Raw genomic sequence first — 21,351 nt, forward strand, 5'->3', positions numbered from 1 at the left:
ATCAGAAGAGATATGCCATGTATCGTTCGCAAAATACTGAGCTCCTAACATTCGGTTTTGGGAGGAGTATGAGTGAAAATACAGAGGCCTGACTGTTTGGAGCCTGAAGGGAGACTCCAGAGCACTCAGTAAACTATAAACACGACACAGTACTTCAAACAACTGGAGCTAGGAAGGAAACACAACATAGAAATTTGTCAGAGAGCGCTCCCAGGGAGGTGAGCTACGACATTAGGGAGGTTGATCTGGTACAGCATGGCTTGGGGAGAAAGCTGAGCTCCACATGACCAGCGGCCATGGTTTACCAGGGGCGATCTGGCCTTACCTCAGCCGCAGTGGTTTCTAATCCCCTCAACCTCCCTGGGCATTTGGCAATGTCTGAGGATTTTGGCGGCTGTACTTTGGAGGGCCGGGGTCCTGGCATCTATAATGGGAGAGGTCAGGAATGCTGCCCCAAACCTTGTAAAGCACAGGACAAAGAATAAACTTTTCCAGAAGGTCAATAGTGGAGAGGCTGAGACAGCAAGGGCAATAGTCAGGGAGGCCTTAGCTGTGCCTGGAAACAAGTCCAGTGTGGTTGAGTGAATGGAGATGGAGAGGGAGATAGGGCTACACTATGCTAGACTCACTAGCACTTTTCAGGGCACAGTTAGGAAGCAGTGCCAAGCGCTGAGCACACCCTCGTGAAGGCAGTCCAGGGTCACCGGGGTCTACACTACCCTGCTGGCTCCGGCTCGGGCCGCAGCGTGGCCGTAGCGACTCCTCCTGGCCAGCAGAGGGCGCCGGCTCACACTTGGCCGCAGGCCGCCCGAGGCGGGCCTCCTCTTGCCGTCCCCCGTCCTCGTCTTCTCCCCTCCGGAGAAGTCGGGAAGGTGGCGGCGACGACGGTTGTCCCGCTGGGCCGGTTGGTGTGACGGGTCGGCGTGCGCTCCGTAGCGTCCGCGTCGCGTCCAGCCGGGGGGAATCGAGCGGCGCGGCCGAGGCCGGAGCCCGTGCGGTCGGAGGGCGGCGGCGGCCAGGGCGGCCCGTGGGAGCGCGGGGCCCCGGTGCAGCGCCGCCCGGCTCCCGGCCCTGCCGGCCTCTCGGTCGGAGCCGCGGCCATGGCGGCCAGCGCCAAGCGGAAGCAGGAGGAGAAGCACCTGAAGATGCTGCGGGACATGACGGGCCTCCCGCACAACCGCAAGTGCTTCGACTGCGACCAGCGCGGCCCCACCTACGTGAACATGACGGTCGGCTCTTTCGTGTGTACCTCCTGCTCCGGCAGCCTGTGAGTGCGGGGCCCGGGTCGGGGTACCGGGGTGAGGGGTACGTGGGGTCGGGGTGCCGGGTGTCAGGGCGATGGGGACTCGGGGCCGGGGCCGGAGTACTGGGAGTCGGGGTGATGGGGACTTGGGGCTTGGGGTCGGGTTACCTGGGTACCTGGGTGATGGGGACTCCGGGCCTGGGTCGGGGTACTAAGTGGCCGGGGCGGTGGGGACTCGGGGCAGGGGTCGGGGTACCGGGAGTCGGGGTGAGGTGATGGGGACTCGGGGCTTGGGGTCGGGATACCGGGGTGATGGCGACTCGGGGGCCGGGGTCAGGGTACCGGGGTGATGGGGACTTAGGCCAGAGTCGGAGTACTGGGGGATCGGGGTGATGGGAACTCGGGGCCGGGGTCGGGGTACCAGGGTGATGGGGACTCTGGGCCTGGGTCGGGGTACTGAGGGACTGGGATGACGGGGACTCGGGGCCGTGGCCGCGCTCGGGGGGACGAGGCCGTTGGGATGCACCGGGCCGGGAGCCTGGGGGCCCGGGATGGGCTTAAGCTTTTGCGGGGCGAGGGTCCAGTCTGGGCCGGCCAGCGTGGGTGGAGCGTGGGCGGGGTCGGGGTCAGCGAGCGGCCGGCTGGGCCGAGCATCCTCGCTTCCCGCCGCTCAGTGGGCGACACCCAGCCTCCGAGGGCGCTGGCGGTGTGGAGCGCCGGCCGGGCGGAGCCCGGGGACGGCCGTGAGGGGCCTTTGTGTGCCCAGCTTTTCCGCGGTTCCGAGCCCCGCACCTGCCTGGCGCCCGTGGGCGGTGGGAGAGAAAAGAGCCCCGGGCTCTTCCTGTGGTCCGCAGGACCTTGGTACTGGGAGAAAGCTGCCGTGTGAATCCCAGGAGAAAAGTTCTCATTGGAGGATTAATTGAGGGCTGTGGCTGCAGGGCTCCTAGGGGCTTGAATTGGGGGAAAAGTTTTGGTGGAATGGGTACCAGCTAGGAGTTGTGCCATTCAAAATGAGATGATGAGGATCTGGGATTTCTGAATCCGTGTCCTGCACAGAAACGGGGAGAGAATTACTCAAATGGTTTGTATCTGGGCCTGTCAGTTTCATTAAGACTTATTGATGAGAATTTTTGTTGCTGTGAATTTTCATTTGGAAAGAATTCATCTAACTTTGGAATTGCTGAATAGATGCTCTTATATCTAGTTGTCTTGACTTCAATTGACTGGTAGTTAATGTTACTAAGATCTTTAAAAAATTTGTGTGTGTATGTGTCTGGGTGTGTGTGCGTGGTGTGTATGTGTGTGCATGGTGTGTATGTGTGCATGGTGTGTATGTGTAGGCTTGCATTGCCACTACTCACGTGTAAAGGTCAGAGGCCAACTTTGTGGCGTTGGCTTCCCCATCCATCTTTGTGGGTCTGAGAAGTGGAACTCAGCTGGCTTGGAACACCAAGTGCTTTCACCTGCTGGGCCAGCCACTCCCAGGACCTCCTAAAATCTTATTTTAAGATTAATAGCAGAATGCAAAACAAATGGGAAAAGGGATTTCTTAAAGACTGGAAATGTAGGATGTGGCCAGTGATGTACCTACTATTGGCTCTTTTTGTTTGTTTTAAATGGTTTTCCCTCAGTATTGCATTGTTTTGGGTGGTACCTATTGGGTTTTGAGTGAAGCTTTAGGGTGTGGTGTTAAGTGCAGGCAAGGCTTTATTTGCTTGGCATTTATATTTTAATGGAGGGATAGAAATAAAAGTGTCAGGGTTCTGAGTCTTAGAGTAGTGGGATAGGAGATGCCCCAAGGGGGCAGTCAGCTTGTAGTTAGGGAAACAGAATTGGCACGGCTGCCTGGCAGATTGGAGGTGGTCTGGTTCATGTTTGTCATTTTATGATGAGATGAAATTAGGATGTTAAGTCACTTATATTGGGCAACTTTGGTTCTAAAATTAAACTAGTAGTCCAGTTTATTTAAAGTGTAGTTCACTTTTAGTATGGCTTAAGAAGTATGTCCTGCTTTTACCAAACATGAGGGCCTTTGATGTGCTGAAGTAGTTCATTGATATATACTCCGGAGGTCAGAGGACAGTAGTGGGAAGTGGCTCTCTCTCCTTGCACTGCGTGGGTCCCAGAGATTGAGCTCAGGTCAGTAGGCTTGGTGGCAAGTGCCTTCACCCCTGCTGAGCTATCTTTGTGGCCTCCAGTATAATCTTTTATTTTAATGGGATTTTTTTTTTCTGTGTCTATGGAATATATGGATGATATCAAGGCTTCACAGAGGAGTTGGTGTCTGAGGAAAGACCTTCAAAGACAAGGTCTGCATGCAACAGCTTTGTGTTGGTGAAGTACTTAGATGCTAAGTGACCTTGCTTTTGAACTTGTGGCTCCAGAAGCCACTTGGTAGGAAACACTACTCAGTACTCACTGTGCAGTTTCTCATATGTGAAACAGTGAGGATAAGTTCCTTTGTAGATTTCCAATGTGGATGTGTTTTCAATACTGAAGAGATGGTATAGGTGTTATTAGTAGGTGCTCCATAGGTGTTATTAACAAGAGTAAGGGATGGACAAATAAAGACATTGAAATGAAGAAGAAACACCCTGATCAAAGTCTGTCAGATGAGAGTTTTGGGCTACAACCTGGAACTTGACTCAAATTGGTTTAAAAGTGAGGCAACATTTCCCTCGTCTGAAGAGGTTGCCCTCAGCTCCAGGGGCTGTGTACTGCCTACTCACATCATTGATCCAACATTTTCCAAAGTTCTGCACTTGAATCTAGTTGGGTTACCTAGTCACCTGGCCATTGTGAACCAGTGCCTTCACTGCTGATGTTCCATCCTCACCTCATTGGAGCAAGGGTCTCAGAGTTCTTAAATCAGAAGTCTCAGATGCTTGAGAAGAAAGGAATGGATGCTGGAATTTTCAGTGCTGTAGCACACTGAAAGGACTGTAGCTTTGGGGACCATAATGCTGGAAAACAATTTAGGAAGAATAAAATAGTTATTCGAACTTAATATTAATTGTTTACTATGTCGATGACATGGTGTCATTGAAGAAACAAGCCATGCTCAGGCTGGCTTGGTTCTATCCTCTTGGCTCTAATTTTTAAGTTGTGATAAGGACGTGATGGATAGTTCAGGGCTGTTCACAGGTTGGGTAGTTCACATGCTGTCCTCAGTGAGCTCACACTGTTGGAGCATAGGGCTAAGCAGTGCTGCATAGCATGAAGTGGCCATGTTGGCTGCCGTCGCTTGATGATCTGCAGGGAAGTATCATCTGTCAGGAATTCTAAATTTTCTAAATTTTAGGGTAGCAATGTGCTTTTTGAGTATCACTATGTAGCACTGGCTGGCCTGGAACGGACCAGGCTGGCCGCCAACTCAGAGCTCTGCCTGCCTCTGCCTCCGGAATGCTGGGGTCAGAGGCATGCACCACTGTAGCCGCAGTTACATGCCTCTCTTACCATTCCCGTGGCAGTATCTCTGCTTAAATCTAGCCAACATTTTATTGCTGGATTCAGAGCTAATCTCTCCTGGCTTTTTTTTCTTCCTAGATAACTGTCTTATATGCCCCAAATGATGTTCATTCAGAATAAATAACTGAACGTTTTTGTAAAACTTTAGAAGAGGTTTTAGATTTAGATGCAGTTTAGATCTGTGCTACTGAGGCAGACAAGGCATGTCTGCTCTCTCTCTTTACAGAATAGTTAAATTATGAACAGGTGTTCTAATCATTTACATTATAGGCAATAGTAAAAACCTGTCTTCATGGGTCTGGGAATGTAGCTCAGTGGTACAATACTTCCATAGCATGCTTGAGCCCCTAGATTTGTTTCCTAGGGCTGAGGCTAGGGGTGGAGGAGGTAATTATGTCTTTGTTATTGTGGATTGCAATAGGGTTTCCTGTGGCCCAGCCTGTCCTCAGACTCATTGAAGAGCTAAGAATGGCTTTGAATTCCTGAGCCTCCTGCCACTGTTTCCCAAGTTCTGGGGTTACAGGTGTGTGTGACCATTTGTGGTTTATGCTGTGCTAGGGACCAGTACTCTTCCAACCAACTACATCTTAACTTTTGTGTTTGGTGTTTTTGAGACAGGGTCTCATTTTGTAGCTCCTGCTGCCTCAGTCTCCTGCGTGTTGGAATTATAAGCCATTGTGTGTGCCCTACAGTCTAATTTGGGATGAAATTGTTTTGTGGAGTCTGTAAAGAATATAATCAGTAAGTAACATAAGGTTGCCTTATTTTGGGAAAAAAAAAAGGTTCATTGATTCTTCAGTGAGGGTTCAGGCAAAATAAAAAGCAATATGTGAGAAACAATTTGCCATTCTTGTTTTTTGAGACAGCATTTCACTATGTGCCAAGATGGTTTTGAACTTGCCACCTGTTCTTCCTCAGCCTCTGGAATTAAGTGTGCTACCTGCCTGGCTGCAGGCAACTTTTAATAAACACATTTACTTATCTTTGTGTGGGGGTTTTGCCTGCATGTCTGTTAAGTGCACTCATGCATTCAGTTTCTGCAGAGGCCAGAAAAGGGCATTGGATCTCCCAGAACTGGAGTTATAGATGGTTGTTAGCCACCATGTGGGTGTTGGAAGCCAAACCTGGGTTCTCTGCAACAATGGTCAGTGCTCTTAACCAGTGAGCCATCTCTCCAGCTCCACAACTCTTTAAAAAATATTATTTTTATTTTGTGTGTATGATTGTTTTGCCTGCATGTATATATGTATCATGTGTTTGTGGTGCTCATGGAGGACAGAAGAGGGCATGGGATCCCCTGCAACTGGATGGAGTTACAGATAGTTGCCAGCTGTCATGTGGGTGCTGAGAATTGAACTTGGGTCCTCTGCAAGAACAGCCAGTGCTCTGAACTGTTGAGCCATTTCTCCAGCTCCACCAGACAAGTCTTAATAAACATAAAAGTTACTTGCAAGGAGCCAAAGAACATCCAGCTGTTGATTACTCACTGTGCCGTAGGCATTGGGTGTTGGCTTTTCAGAGGGAAGGAGGAACACGGATTCATTCAGCAGCTTGGTTAAAGGACAAACAATCTCCTAGCCTGCTATTTTTAGACTTTTCTGTGGAGCATACATGATGCTCACATTTGTGAGAAACTTCTAAGGAAAGTTTCGGGACTAGGTATCTTTACCCCTCCAGTTTTTTCCCAGCGTGCATTTTCCATTGCAAACAGTCAAAGTAACAATGGTCTCGGGAGCACTGTTGAGTCTCCCTAATGTGTATAAAAAGGAGTCATTATAGCTGCTGAGTACTTCCGTTGGTAGAAGTTCTTATGATATCCGCTTACAACCTCATACATGAGAGTTTCTACAGAGGCCTGATGTAACATGTAAAATAAATTTATTCACTTTACATGGTGACATGAAATTTGCTTGAATTGTTTAAAATACAGGGAATGGGGCTGGAATGATGTCTCTCAGCGGTTAAGAGCATTGGCTGCTCTTGGAGAGGACCTGGGCTGGGTTCTCAGCACCCATATGGTGGTTAACAACTACTCTAACTCCTGTTCTAAGGGATCCATTGTCTTCTGACCTGTATGGGCATTGCCTGACATGGGTGTACTTATGTACATGCAGGCAAAGTACTCATATACATAAAGTAAAAATAAGTAAATCAAAACAATAAAATACAGGGAATGGCTGGGTGAAGTGTACATTCCTTTCATCCTAGCACTCCAGAGGCAGAGGCAGAGGCAGATGAGTCTCTGGGAGATTGAGATTCATATCTGATATCAAGTTCTAGGCCAACTGGGGCTACAGGGAGACCCTGTCTCAACAACAAAAGAATCAAACTTGCTGGGAATGATACATGCTTTTTAAACTTGAATATAATTTGTTTAAAGACTTCTTAGTAAGGTATTAATTGTTTGGTTGATACCACATGTTTTCTTAGGAGGAGGGCATACCTGCACCTTTCTATTAGTACGGTTGCCTATTTTCAGAAGTATTTTAACAAACTGGAGCTTTCTCCAAGGAGTGTGATGAAGGCAGTAGACATTTGAAACATGTTATGAGAGGAACTTTGCTGGAATCAGAGTGCTGTTATGTTAAGGAGGAAATGGTTGGGGCCAGAATCCCCACTGTCCAAATGATCACTATCTGGATAATTTAGGCTTGTTCTCGTAAAAGAGATGATGATTTCTTCTGTCTTACTACAGGGTGAAATACAATACCATGAGTAAAGTCAGAGGAAAGGAAAGGATGGCTCCTTGGAAGTGGCAGATTCTAAAACTTGCTGTCCTTTCTCCATTTTTGGTTGAAATTTGCCAGCCCTCTGGAGAAAGCATGACACTAGCAGAGCTAAGGCGGGGATGTGAGGGCGCTCCGCTTCCCTTTTCAGGTTTTGGACCTTGTTGGCTCTAATTGGGAATGCTTGGGTCCAATAGTGTTTTCTTACAAAGATTACTAGTGTACAGTAAAGAATCTTGACATTTTTGAAATTTATAAAAGTTCCTCAAGTTCTATAGGAATGTTTTTTCATCAGCTAAAGAAAGTAACATACGTGTATGCCAGTTGAGCCTGAGTTAGGTTTTAGTTTATTTTAATCTTACACAATTACCCTTTCATTATTTAAAGACTATGGTGTGTCATTTTCAAAACAAAAGGCAATGACAATAGCAATCTCCCATTCCTTATCTCAGTTTCTTTTTAAATTATTTACATGTAAGCGTCTGTGTGTATGAGCACATTTCTGTGGGTGCCTGCTGAGGCCAGAGGAGGTGTCAGATCCTGTGGAGCTGGAGTTACAGGTGGTTGTTAGCAGCCCAATGTGGGTGCTGGGAACCAAACTCCTGCCCTCTGTAAGAGCAGCAAGGGCTCTTAACCATGGAGCCATCTCTCCAACCTTGACCCCAATATCTGAATACCATGAAGAGGGATTTTAAACTCTTTAGGCTCTTCCTTCCAAATGTACCATTTTTAGCTAACATAGTGTTCCTAAATCCTTGAAGTGTTTCAGTTTTGGCTCTTACCAGCTTTTTCACTGTGGTAAGAGGAAGCTAGGATTTGGCCTTCCTGTTCTACCAGCCTCACCTCTACAGCTGATCCTCTTCTCAAGTTTCTGATTGTTTAGCTTTCTTCATTTGTTTTGCTTTAGTGTATACACCATTACTCTATTTCCAGGCAGTTTCTGTTATCTCTCAGAGATATAAAATTTCCTTCAATATCAGAGATACTACTTTATTTGTGTGTGTGTGTGCGTGGTGTATACCTGAGTGCACATGTCTGGTTGTCAGAGGAGGACATGGGGTATCCTGCTCAATCACTCTGCACCTTATTCCTGTGAGACAGTCTCTTATGGACCTGGGTCTGGACTGGCAGCCACTGAGCCCTGGGAATTCTCCATTCCTCAGCAGGTCTGTGGTTAGGTGTTTGCCACCATGCCTGGCTTTTTACCTGGGTTCCAGGGATTTGACTGAGGACCTCATGCTTGTGCAACATGCGCTCTTAACACTGAGCCATCTCCCTGGTCCATATGGGTTAACTATTTCTTCGATCAGTCATTTCTGGAAAGCCTTTGTGATCTTCTGCTCTGGAAAAGCTGCTTCCTTGGTCTCTGTGCAGCTGTCATTTGGGGCTTTCTAATTTCATTCTGAGAGTTCCTTGTTGCTCTGGACTCCTTCCTGGACCCGCCCTTTGTCCAGTGGTGTCCTGATGAAAGATGATGAGAGAGCATTTTTGTGAGCTCTTCTCACTCTTTCTGCTCTTGTTTTAACAGTCATCTGTATTCATGAAAATAAAAATGCTGGGTTGGAGAAATGGCTCAGTGGTTAAGAGCACTGGCTGCTCTTGTAGATGATCTGGGTTTGAATCTCAGCACCCACGTGGTGGCTAGCAGTCCTAACTCCAGTTCCAGGGGATCCTCCAACTCCTCCTTTTGACCTCCTTGGGCATTGCATGACACGGGTGCAGTTAAACACATGCAAGCAATATACTCATACACATTAAAATTTTTTTTTTTTTAAAATTACTTTAACTTGGAGCTTTTAAGGCATTGTTTGGTTGTCTTCAAACCTTCCATGTGGTGAAGAAGTCTGATAATGTTCCTGCTGTCAATTCTTTGTGATTTGTCTTCTTCCTTTCTGAGAGTTCTTATGATCGTGTTTTATCTCTCCCATTCTGAACCTTAGGTTAACATGTTGAATATTGTGATAGAGTTTTTTTTATTTTTTTTCACTGTGGTAGACTCTTTTATTTCCTTTTTAAAATATAAAACTGGGGGCTAGAAGATGGCTCAGTGGTTAAGAGCACTGACTGCTCTTGCAGAGGACCTGGGTTCAATTCCCAGCACCCACATGGCAGCTATGAACCAGTTAACTCCAGTTCCAGGGGAACTGAAGCCTTCTTCTGACCTCTGCAGCATTGCATGACACGGGTACACTCACATACATGCAGGCAATACACTCATACACATAAAATAAAAATAATATATTATATATATAAAAACTGGGCTGGCGACGTGGACCAGTGTGTGAGGTGCTTGTTTCAAAACATCGAGACTTACTTGAGTTTGGCCCTTGGGACCCATATGGTAGAAGAAAACTAACTTCTGTCGGTTGTCCTCTACCTCCACACACATTCCTCCCCCCAAACAAATAAAAAAATAATAAAATATAAAACTATTGATCAGTATTAATCAGTATTTACCATAAAGTAAACAATGTGCAGTTAGATAATATTCTGATACTATAAAGTAATTTTCTTGACTTCTGTTGAATGAGCAACCCAAACACTGAAAAATTTGAGCCTACCTCTAAGGAATGAGTTGAGGTATAGAAAAACCATTCAGATCAATAATTTATATTATAAAATTTTGTCTACCTATTTATGTCAGCAGTTTCTAACTTACCAACATCTTTAACCACATGATTGAATTTCCATAAGCAGTCTTAGACACTCCCCGAATCACAACCGTTTAGTATACAAATTTCAGTTTTGTGTGGAGGAGTGGCTTACTAGAGGAACCTTTGCATGTCTGTCTTGCTTAGCTAAAAAACCTAACTAGGATTTTTCTAGTTTCTTTGGGTGGAAAGTTGGTAGTAATAAAGTTTTGCTGTTTAGGAATTTTGTAAGTTATTGCATTTATGTGATGATGCAGATATGAATTCTAACATGACTGCTTTCAAATACTACCTAAATCATGCAGTTGAGTACAGGATCTTTTAAATTTGGGAGGTTATGGCTTTAGGAAACATTTCAACTAAACCTAAAGTAATTTCTTAGGCTTTTCAAAATGATGGAATCTTGTGGACATGGGTTATAAACCGTGGGTTTTGTTTTGGTGAATTATGTATTTATTTAAAGATTTATTTTTAATTATGGGGGGGTATATGCATTTGAGTGCAGGTGCAAGTGAGGCTAGAGGTGTCAATCCCCTTGGAGCTGGAGTTACAGGCAATTGTGAGCTGCCGTAGGTGCGTTCTGGGAACTGAACTTGGATCCTCTGCAAGAGCAGAATGTATAACCACTGAACCATCTCTTCCAGCTCCTCTTTATTTTTTGAGATAGTCTTGTTATGTATCCCTGGCCATCTTGAAACTTGCCATGTAGGTCAGGCTGGCCTCTACCTCACAGAGATCTGCCTCCCTCTGACTCACTGAGACTCACTGGGATTAAAGGTCTGCTTCTCCAAGCCTAGCTGGTGAATATTTAAAAACCGTTTCCTTACATAAGTGCTTTATGTGTGCAGACAACACAAAAACAATAACCCTCAGAATGTCCTGCATCCTAGGTGAAAATAAGTTGTGAGTGATTAATGACAGGAAGATTTCCCCAGCATTTAGAAAGGCTGTCTTTAGTACAGAGGCCAGGCACCATGGTATAGAGTACTGTACTCTGTTAAAGGAGGCGGTTATGAAAGCCTTTACTTTGTTTACTCTTAGCCAGTGCTCCTGATGCAAAACAAAAACAAGCAGCAATCTCAACAGCTGTCATTATCCCAGAGCCGACATGCTGCACTGGATGTAGAGAAGTAGTTACTATCTTACACTGGAAATTCAGATCTGACACACCCACTCACACCCACACCCACACCCACCACACCAGAAAACAATGCAATTTACTGAGCTTCGTGCCCAGTTTACTCTCTTCGTCATAAAAAGCAACTACAATTTGAGGATATTTCATAGCTACCTCTTTTGCCAGTGCCTAGTCACCATCTGGATTCATCCATTTCTTGAGAAGCATCAGTTCCCCCTGCCGTCTGGTGCCCTATTCCTTCAGCGGGATCTCAGGCAAAGCCTGTTGGTTTGTCTGTGGCATTTCTTTGACTTGCTGTCATCACACTCACTGTCAGATAAAAATTTTTTCAATATTTTTCCTTTCCCAGCTTTTTGAGAACTAAGAAATACCCCAGTTGACTCTGGGGGTTCTGAGTTTTCTTCAGGTCCCCAGTACTGCCAGGATCTCTGTCCCACCCGGCATAGCGCGCTGTACCTTCCTGAATTCACCAGCACAAGTTCCTCGGCCCTGTGTTCTCCTCCTCTTCTCACACTTCCCTTCTGCTCCCTCCCTGTGTTTGCACTGTAGTTTACTGAAGGCCATTTTTAAAACATCAGAGTAAAGAGCTCACTGCATCACTGTGCTGAATCTTCACCTGGGCCTGCAGTGAGTGTCTCTCTTTGTGGTTGAAATTAGCCAGGTGGTACACACCTTTAATCTCAACACTGGAGGCAGAGACAGGCGTATCTCTGTGAGATTGAGGCCAGTCTGGTTTACAGAGTGAGTTCCAGACCAGCTGGGGCTACAGGGAGACCCTGTCTCAAAAAAAAGACTGAAGAAAGTTTTTTTAAATCAGAAATCAATTAATTAAAATTTTTGGTATTTGGTTCTAAATTGCTGCTGCTTCATCATCATCTTCATAACTTGTCTAGATTAAACTTTTCTTCAGACTTTGCTCAGGGCCTGGTGGGGATAGGCTTGAGGGACTGAGAATACTGTTAGTTCTGATCCTACCCAAGTCCCCCACCCACATCCAGCTCTTTCAGTGTCCTTTTTCAGGGGTCCCTGGTGGAATCAGAGTCTCATCTCTGACTTCTCCCGTTCTAAAGGAGCTTCTCTTGTGGCCTCTGCAGCACCAGTTACTGTCGGTGTATTTACTTGATTCAGGGACTCTGTGTGTTGCCCAGGCTGGTCTTCAATACCTGGGCGCAAGTGATCTTCCTGCCTCAGTCTCCCTAGAGGCTAGAAGTATTGGCCCTGGTGTGGTGTGTTTGTTTACCTTCCAAAGTTTGCTATTAGAAAACTAGTGTGTTGGGGCTCTCTTTTCTTTTGTTTCTTATGGGCTAACATCTTCACCTTTGTTGTCCTTTTAGTGGGGTACTGGGGCACGGGGAGTACACTGTTGGATTTGTTCATCACTTGAATACTGGTTTTTAAATGCTTGCCCTGAGTGTTGTAAGGATCGTGCAGTGCAGTAGTTGTGGCTTTCTAAAAAAAAAACCCTAAATAACAGTTGTGGTTTATGTTATATTTTGGTATATACATATTTTTCAATGTATTCAGCTTGCACTCTGGATAGATTATTTTGGATGATCCAGTGCTTATACTTTCTTAAAGCCAACACTTTGTAGACTCTCACCCTACTAAAGGCATTTTCTATCAGTTCTAGATTTTAAATGTGTAAATTTGTAATATGAAATGTGTAATGTTTTTAGTAAATAGGATTGGGATAGAGCTAAATGTCAAATTAACTGCATTACTTTCTACCAGTAATATTAGCAACCACATATGTTTCCATAACCTACTAAACACTTTAAACAGCTTCTCCCCCAGTAGGAGGAAAAACAATTGATGAAATTAACTAGATAAGCTTTCTTACTCAGTAGTGCAGATTAGTGTTTGAATTGAACAAATGACTATTTGCGAGGTTGAGGCATAGCTAGCAGCATCCTGGTGGACATATGGATGAGTCACACGATCTGATTACAGTCATACCTGAATGGTGGTTATTAAAACTAAAACTCCTGGGGATCTGTATATGACTTAATTATACTACAGAAACATATTGAGTTACACTGGTAGGTTACTTTGGAACTTAAAACCAATTAGCTGGCCAACATGCTTTCAAAACATCAATCTGCAGTTACTAAATGAGCCAAAGAAATTTTGGCATAAAATTGGAGACTTAAAATGTGAATTTTAGGGTTTAGGATGGATGATACTTTAGTATTGGCTCTGAGAAAATGATGTGGTTAACTTTCCCAGTACGTACATCAAATAGTATGACTAATATCACAGGGGTGTTTATGAGCTCTCATTCACATGACATCTAGACTAGCATGGGGGGAAGTGGCATCAGTTTCCAGGAATACATGTTAAGGAGAAATATTTCAGTTTTCATCTATTAAGGATTTTGTTTATTTAAATAGCTGGACATAGTAGTGCACACCTGTAATCCTAGGACTTGGGAAGTGGAGACAGGAAGATCAGAAGTTTAATTCCAGCAGGCTTAAACCAGTAGTGAGCTCGGAGAGCCAACCTCCGCTCTATGTGACCCTGTCTCATACACTTAACTTTTTTGGTGTACAATTCTATGATTCTCAAATATGTATGTTGTAACTACCATTACATTCAGAGCATAGAGTTGCTTTGTACTTTGCAAAGCTATTCGCCTTTGTGTTTGTTTAGCCCCTGACTGGCTCCTGTGGCTCCTTAACACAGGCTTTTCTTTTGTAACCATTTCCCATTTGAGAGGCCATGGAGTTGTCTCTAGTTTTGATGCATAGTTATCATTTTTATTTTACATATATGTATTGCCTGCATGTGTGTAAGTGCATCTGTCATGCAGTGCCTGCAGAGGTCAGAAGAGACTGTAAGTCTTTCTGTTATGATTGCTTTTAAAGTTTTTGTCTTTGAAATTTTGCCAGAATGTTTCTAAGTATGGGTTTTATTTGCCCTATTTTGTTAAGCTGCTTTGTTAATTACCTTTTGCTCTTATCTCTTCAAATGTTTCTGCATCTTCTGAGGGTCTGTGAAGACCTGGCCCAGAATTGTATCTTCTTTTTTTATTTCTGCTGCCTTCTGGTTCATTATTATTTCTCTTCATGTCTATTTAATCCGCTTTTAAACTGGTTTGTTGATTTTTTTTTTTTTTTGGTTTTTTTTTGAGTCAGGGTCCCCAGCTGTCCTGGAACTCACTATGTAGACCAGGCTGGCCTTGAACTCAGAGATCTGCCTGCCTCTGCCTCCTGCGTGCTGGGACTAAAGGTGTGTGCCACCACGCCCGGCCCATACAATAGATCTGATCTTAATCAAATTTAGCCCCCGCCTTCCTCATCTATGCACCACCCCCCATGTCCTTCCATTGGATTTCATGCATTCTGTCATATAAGTTAAGTCCTATCGGTCAAGCACTTGTACCAAGATGTCCAGTGCAAGTTTATCCATTGGAGTCTAGTCATCCTATCCAGAATCACTCCCTAAAATACCTATTTTCCTTTACCCAGCAGTAACTAGTTGCCAGTAGTTCCTCAGCTGGTGTTGGGGCCTGCTGCCTATTTCCCTCCTCCTATGCTGGGGTTTTGTCTGACTGAATCTGCATGGGTCTTGTGCATGCTGTCACAGTTGTTGCAAGTTCATATGAGCAAGTTCCCAGTGGCCTGAAAGCCTCTGTTTCCTTATGTTCATGCACCAACCCTGGCTCTTAGACCCCTCTTCAATGGTCCCTGAGCTGTGGGTGGGTGAGGTTTGATATAGGAGTCCTCTTCAGGGACACACACTCTGCAGTCTCTATTCTCTAAAACTTAGCTAGTTGTTACCTTCTGTGTGTATTGCACTCTGTTGTATTAGGAAGCTTCACTGGTGAGAGTTAAGGGATTATTAGTGGTCTCTCTACTCTTCTGTTCTGCTGTGTTCCATGAGCCTTAGGTGTAGAGGATCCCTTGTAGATGTGTCACTTAGGGTTTGGCATCTATCAGATATATATTCTTTGTGTGTGATCAGTTGTGGAACTCTGTAATAGCCTCCATCTGTTGCAAAATCAAAAAAGCTTCTTTGGTGAGTGGCATGAGGTATACTTGTCTGGGTAGTAGGAGACAGGTCTGTGGCAGGCAGGTCAGGAGGCCAGGGCCAAGGTGGGGGTGGGGGCAGCCTGTGGAGGGGCTAACAAACTATGCTAGATTAAGCTAGTCTGAGTTAGGAAACTAGTCCAGAGGTCTGAGGCAGAAGAGCAGGAGCAGGCCTCGGTCCAATGCTAGACAGGGGACAGAGTGTGGAAGAAAGTGGAGCTGCTCAGGCTGAAGGGGAATCAAGAAGGTGCTTTAAAAATTTTTGTTTAGCATTTTTTTATTGTATGTGTAGTTGTTGGTGTGCCACAGCACCTGTATGGAGGTCAGAGGACAACTGGTGGGAGTCATTTTCTCCACTGTGTGGGTTCTGGGGGTCAGGGATTGAGCTCAGGCTGGCCACCAGGCTTGGTGACAAGTGCCTTAACTCACTGAACCATCTTGGCAGCCCTAGTTTTTACTCTTTTTTAACTTAAACACGTACAAACGTTAGACTCGTATATTTGGTTTGTTATTTATAATTTTAGAGATTCTGTTTTCTGTATGTAGATATGAAAAAATTTAAATTTTTGTATATGGAATGAAATATAGAGTATTTTAGAGAAGATTAAACCCTGTGAAAATTTATATCTTTTATTTTAAATTTATTTTTGTTATTTATTTATCTATTTATTGAGACAGGGTTTTCCTGTAGCTCCAGCTAGTCTGGGGCTCATATGTTGATCAGGTTGGGCTCGCTCTCAAAGAGCTCCATCTGCCTCTGACTCCTGAGTGCTGGAATTAAAGGTGTGTGTCACCGTGCCTGGCATGATTTATTATTTAATGTGTATGAAAGTGTTACCTGCATGCTTGTAAGAGTACCATGTTGTGCCGTATCCATGGAGGCCGGGAGAGGAGGCATTGAATTTCCTACAACTAGAGTCACATGTGGTTGTAATCCACCATGTGGGTGCTGGGAATCAAACCCAGGTCCTCTGCAAAAGCAGCCAGTGCTATTTTCTTTTTAATTAAAAAAAATATTTATGTGTATAAGTGTATTGTCTGCATGTACGTGAGTACACCCATGTTGTGCAATGCTGTGGAGGTCAGAAGAGGGCTTTGAATTCCCCTGGAACTGGAAGGAGTTAAGGACAGTTCGTAGCCACTATGTGGGCCCTGGGAATCGAATCTGGGTCCTCTGCAAGAGCAGTCAGTGTTCTTAATCGCTTGCTGAACCATCTATCCAGCCCCAGCAGCCAGTGCTCTTAACTGATGAGCCATCTCTTTAATCCAGAAAATGTATGTCTTAATAGAGATCTAAAAGTATTCTATTAATCTCTCTTACTTGATAATTAATGTATTTGTTGTATTTAGAGAATGGTTTTCAGTGGGGAGGCTTTTCTCTCCTGGACAGATTTAGCAATGCCTGGGATGGATTTTTATTGTCGTTACGGGCTGGGAGGTGTTACACTCGGTGAGGCCAGGGAGACTGTTCAGCACCTAGGATTCACAGACTCCCACAGTAAAACTGCTCAGAATCCAATGTCAGTAGCAGTTAAGTTTCAGAAACTGAGAGAGATAGAGATGCAGGTGTTGATGTGAGAAAAGGTTTTCAGGGTTTAGGAAAATAGGAAGTCTCAGAAAGACTTTTCTCTTGGATGTTTTCTTTTTCTACTTTACTCCAGATGTTCATGTTCAGAAAGCCAAAATTAAAAGTCTGTTATCCGACTACCACTGCTAGTCAGTTGGACTTTCAGTTATTTCTTGCCATTTTTCTATTATGTAATAATGCATATTCATTGTGGAAAACTTGGAGAAAATAGAAAATTTAAAGGTATAAAAAAACTAGTCATTGAGATGACTCAGCAGGTAAAAGCACTTGGTTGCCCAAATCTGATGACCTGAGTTTGATCCCCAGAACCCACATTCAAAGCCAGACACTTCTATAATCCCAGCACTCCTAAGGCAGGATGGGAAGTGGAGACCACAGACACAAGAAGAGACCCTGTCTCAGCGAGGGGGAGGCGAGAGTGGCCTCCTGAGATTATCTTGACTTCTATGTGCACACAACAATAAATTGTTTTTTAAGATAGGAAAAAAAGTCCTCTCTTCTATGTAAGGACCATTAACGTTTTGATGTATTTCATTTCTTTGCAGGTTTTTTTTTTTAATGGGGTTCTGAAAATACTGTGTAGTTTTAATCTCAAAGCCAAGCATAAGTATGTATAATATAACATGCTTTTGTTTTTAACCACTTGCTTTCTAGTATTGAAGTGTTTCTAATGCTTTCCTATTGCGAATAGTGCTTGGTGACCATCTCACCCCCAATTATTTAGTGACATTGTAGATACTGCTTTTAGAAGGGCTTCCCTCATCCATCTCATTGCTGTTGATAAAAGATGAATAGATCTGAGGATATTGTTGGGTATGTGGTTGTTATGCATTTGTGCAGGTGAGCCTGCATGTGTAGGCCAGAGTCAGACACTATTGTCTTCTTCAGTTTTTCTCTTATTTTTTTCGAGACAAGGGTTCTCACTCATCAGTTCGGTCAGACTGAATGGCCATTGAATGTCAAGGATTCGCCTGCCTGCATTGCTCTCAGCACTGGGTCACAGGCGAGCACTGCCTTTCACTTGGTGTTAGGGCTCTGAATTCAGGTCCTCATGCTTGTGTGACATTCCCTTTACCTACTGAGCCCCCCCTGCCCCCCTTTTTTTTAAAGCAAAACTCTTATCTGTGATATCCACACATAAAACTTTTGAAGACTTAAAACTTAAATAAGAAATCCGTTGTCTGTTGTGTTGGGAACCTCACTAATCTGCCTGAATAAATGGAATATAAAAGAATAGCATGTAAAATTTTCTTGGGATTGTTCAGTTTTTGTAGTAACTATGGTCTTGCAAATTTGTAATGCCGTGTTTTATTTTTTAATTTTAATTTTTATTGTCTTTTTTGAGACAGGGTCTCCCTGCAGCTCCAGCTGGCCTAAAACTTGCTATGTAGACCAGGTTATCCTTGAACTCACAGAGATCCACCTGCCTCTGCCTCCCGAGTGCTGGGATTAAAGATGTGCATGCACCACCATGCCCAGCTTCAAACTGTCATTCTTCTAGAATTTTGAAAGACCTGTGATTCACTTGCTATTTATATCATTGTTGAATCTAGTATTTACTATCATGGGTGATTACAATATGACTATGAAGTTTCATAAATACAGTAAGTTCTAGAAACTAGATTCTGAATGAGGTCCTAATTAAAGAAACTTGATGGAACTTTGCTGGGATTGTTAAACACCACTTCTGTAGGTGAATGGGCGGCCACTGTGTGTTAGGAAGATGAAATTCTCTGAGTACATGATGCAGGATCATCAAGATAAGTTCTCTTAAAGCCATCCCTACAGAAAAGGATTGGAATTTAAAGGATGTTGGTTAGATATCCTAGAATTCTTAGATCCCTTCTCTGTCCTTGAGCTTTCCTCCTAAATATTTACTGCTTCCTCAGGTGACTGAAAATGGTCTTTACTTGGAGTCCTTACTTGATTAATGACAAGATCAAACTTCACTAGACTGGTCAGTTATCTGAGGTTCGCTTTTCTTACTTTTCATATAGCCTTTAAAATTATTCTCAAACATACTTAAAAATAATAGTTCTAGTCTTATCACCATCACTTTCTTCAGAAGCGTGGCCATATTTAGTCTTCAAACTCTGCACTACAGTGCTCAATGGATAGTCTACATCACAGATACACAGAGCAGTATTCGTGTTCTCAGAAGCTCCTGTGCTCCTACAGGTAGTGAATCAGGTTTATCTTCCAGTGTGTTATTAGTGTGAATCTATCTAAATTTATTTACTAGTAGTTTAGAATAATATTTAAGTGCTTTTTTATTTGGAATGAAAACACTCAAATTTAAATGTTAAAAACATTAAGATGTTCTGAAGTATAATTAAAAACATGCAGTTGTAAATTTCATAAACTATTCTCTCTTTTAGGAGAGGGTTAAATCCACCGCACAGGGTGAAATCTATCTCCATGACTACATTTACACAACAGGAAATTGAATTCCTGCAAAAACATGGAAACGAAGTAAGTGTTTTAGCAATTTTCAACTTTTGTTACATTCATTTAATGAGATTTCTAAGTTGCTTAAAATGGTGAATTTCATTGTCTGAAAGTGTTTAGATATTTAAGAGTGTTCCATTTAATAATGCATTTGGAATTAATACTCACAACTCAGATGATTTTCTCCAAAACTGAAGTAAAACATACGTATTTAAACTTGCAACTGGTGACTTGTAAAAGGCAGTTTTGGAGGGTATCTTGTATCTGGGTTACTGTTAGTCTTTGCTTGGAAAGTCTGCGGGCAGGTGGGGGATGAACTAGTTTTGTATTAGACTTACTAGGCTGTTGTGCAATATGCTTTCCTTAGAGTCCTCTCCATCCTCAACTACAATTTTAACTCAGATGTATGTGATGTTTATGTTTAGTGAATGCTCAGTTCATAGAAGATTAGGTGTTTTGAAGGCAGCATAGTGTCATAGGGAGCCAAATAGAGAGTTGGAGGGGAACTGTTTTACCTTTAATGAGTTCCTAGTAAGTCCATGCTGTTTGCATATTTATTTTTAGACTTATGTATTGCTACTGATAATTAATAAATAAATTAGTAAAGTTCGCTGGGCATAGTCTCATACACCTTTAATCCCAGCACTCAGGAGGCAAAAGCACCTGGATTTTGTGTGAGTTCATGGCCAGCCCGGTCTCCATAGGGAGTACAAGGCCATCCAGGGGTGCATAGTGAGACCCTGTATCAAAACAAACAAAAATAAAATTGAAAAAAAGCACGGGATTACTTTTTTAATCTTGGTAGGGTTGAGTGAGTCAGCCCAATTGATTAATAAAAGCCATTATTCTTTCACAGGAGATGCTTATTTTCTAGGAAGGAAATACAGCTTTAGCTGTATTCTGGTTGCTATCTTTGATAGCCTTATGAGTCTCTCACTTTTGGAAAATGTATACAAGCATATAATACTCTTTTCTTCTCAATGCTTTATGACAGTATCTTAAAATTTTTTGACTAACAAACCAGGTGTGGTGCTGCAGGTGTGTAATCCCAGCACTCAAGATAGAGGCAGGAAGATCAGAAACTCAAGGTCAGCCTTGGATACATCACAAGTTCTGAGCCAGCCTTGGGGGCTACAGGAGACTCCATTTAAAATAACAACTTGGAATTAGTTGCCTACTGTGATGCACACATATTTTTGGTTCTAAAATATTGAAGTGTGAATTCACGGCTGTGAAGTGGTCTAAAATACGTAAAGAATAGAGTAACTCTGAAGTCCCCAAATTTGCCAGCAGCAAAGGGGTTTGCACTGGTAGATACTTGAGTACAGTACAGGAAGATCAGAGGCTGGATGAAAGAGCAGATGGGTTTTAATGATGGCAAGCCTAAAGTAGCACATTTATTGACTATAATTTGTACTCTATAATGTTTGTAAAGACTTACGGTTTCTTTGAGTGTTGATTGTGTATGCGAGATTTTGGAAATGATAATGGAGTAACAGGATAAAGAATATTATTCTGTTATGTTAAAGGCATAATGATGACAGATAAAGAGTTATAGACCTGAAAAGGTTCTTTGGAAAAGGAAGTAAAAATGTGCTCATATAAACAAGGTTAGGTAGAGACATGGCCCCAAAACATGGATTGTAGTTAAGAGCACTTACATGAGATCTACTGATAACTTTTTTTTTCTTTTTGGGTCTTTCTGTGACAGGGTCTCCCTCTAGCACCAGCTGGCCTGAACTTGCTGTGTAGACAATGTCTAGGCTGACCTTGATCGCACAGAGATCTGCCTGCCTCTGCCTCTGGCTGGGACTAAAGGCATGTGCCCTGCCCAGCTTACTCTGATAGCTTTTAAGAGTGCAATACATTGTTGTTAAATCTAGGCAGGCATAGTGCTTATTCAGCAGATCTCTAGAACTTAACTCATTTGCATAGCAGAAATTTCCTTGCTGTTGAATTAGTAATTCTCCATTCCCTCATTTGCTCCTGGCAGCCGCCATTCTCTGACTGTTTTAGATACTTCACTCATATATGTGGAATCATATAATTGTCTTTCTAAGA

The 21,351-nt window shown here is 43.4% G+C and overlaps 1 protein-coding gene across 7 annotated transcripts in view; it reads left to right on the forward strand.

Moving 5' to 3' along the window:
- The first annotated feature begins 831 nt into the window (after window positions 1-831).
- The window catches only part of Agfg1 (ArfGAP with FG repeats 1), a 72,118-nt gene continuing 51,598 nt past the window's right edge, over window positions 832-21,351 (forward strand). For 3 of the 7 annotated variants that reach the window (XM_008825854.3, XM_008825855.3, XM_008825856.3), the window contains exons 1-2: window positions 844-1,267; window positions 19,221-19,314. In XM_008825854.3, coding sequence (XP_008824076.1) covers window positions 1,101-1,267; window positions 19,221-19,314 — 261 coding nt within the window. In that variant the 5' untranslated portion in view covers window positions 844-1,100. Of the gene's footprint in view, window positions 1,268-19,220; window positions 19,315-21,351 lie in introns of all 7 variants that reach the window. The other 4 variants (XM_008825853.3, XM_008825852.3, XM_008825851.3 and 1 more) reach the window with 3 other exon arrangements.

The sequence above is a fragment of the Nannospalax galili genome, unplaced genomic scaffold, assembly GCF_000622305.1.
Source record: "Nannospalax galili isolate Female #2095 unplaced genomic scaffold, S.galili_v1.0 scaffold127, whole genome shotgun sequence".
Taxonomy (NCBI): Eukaryota; Metazoa; Chordata; class Mammalia; order Rodentia; family Spalacidae; genus Nannospalax; species Nannospalax galili.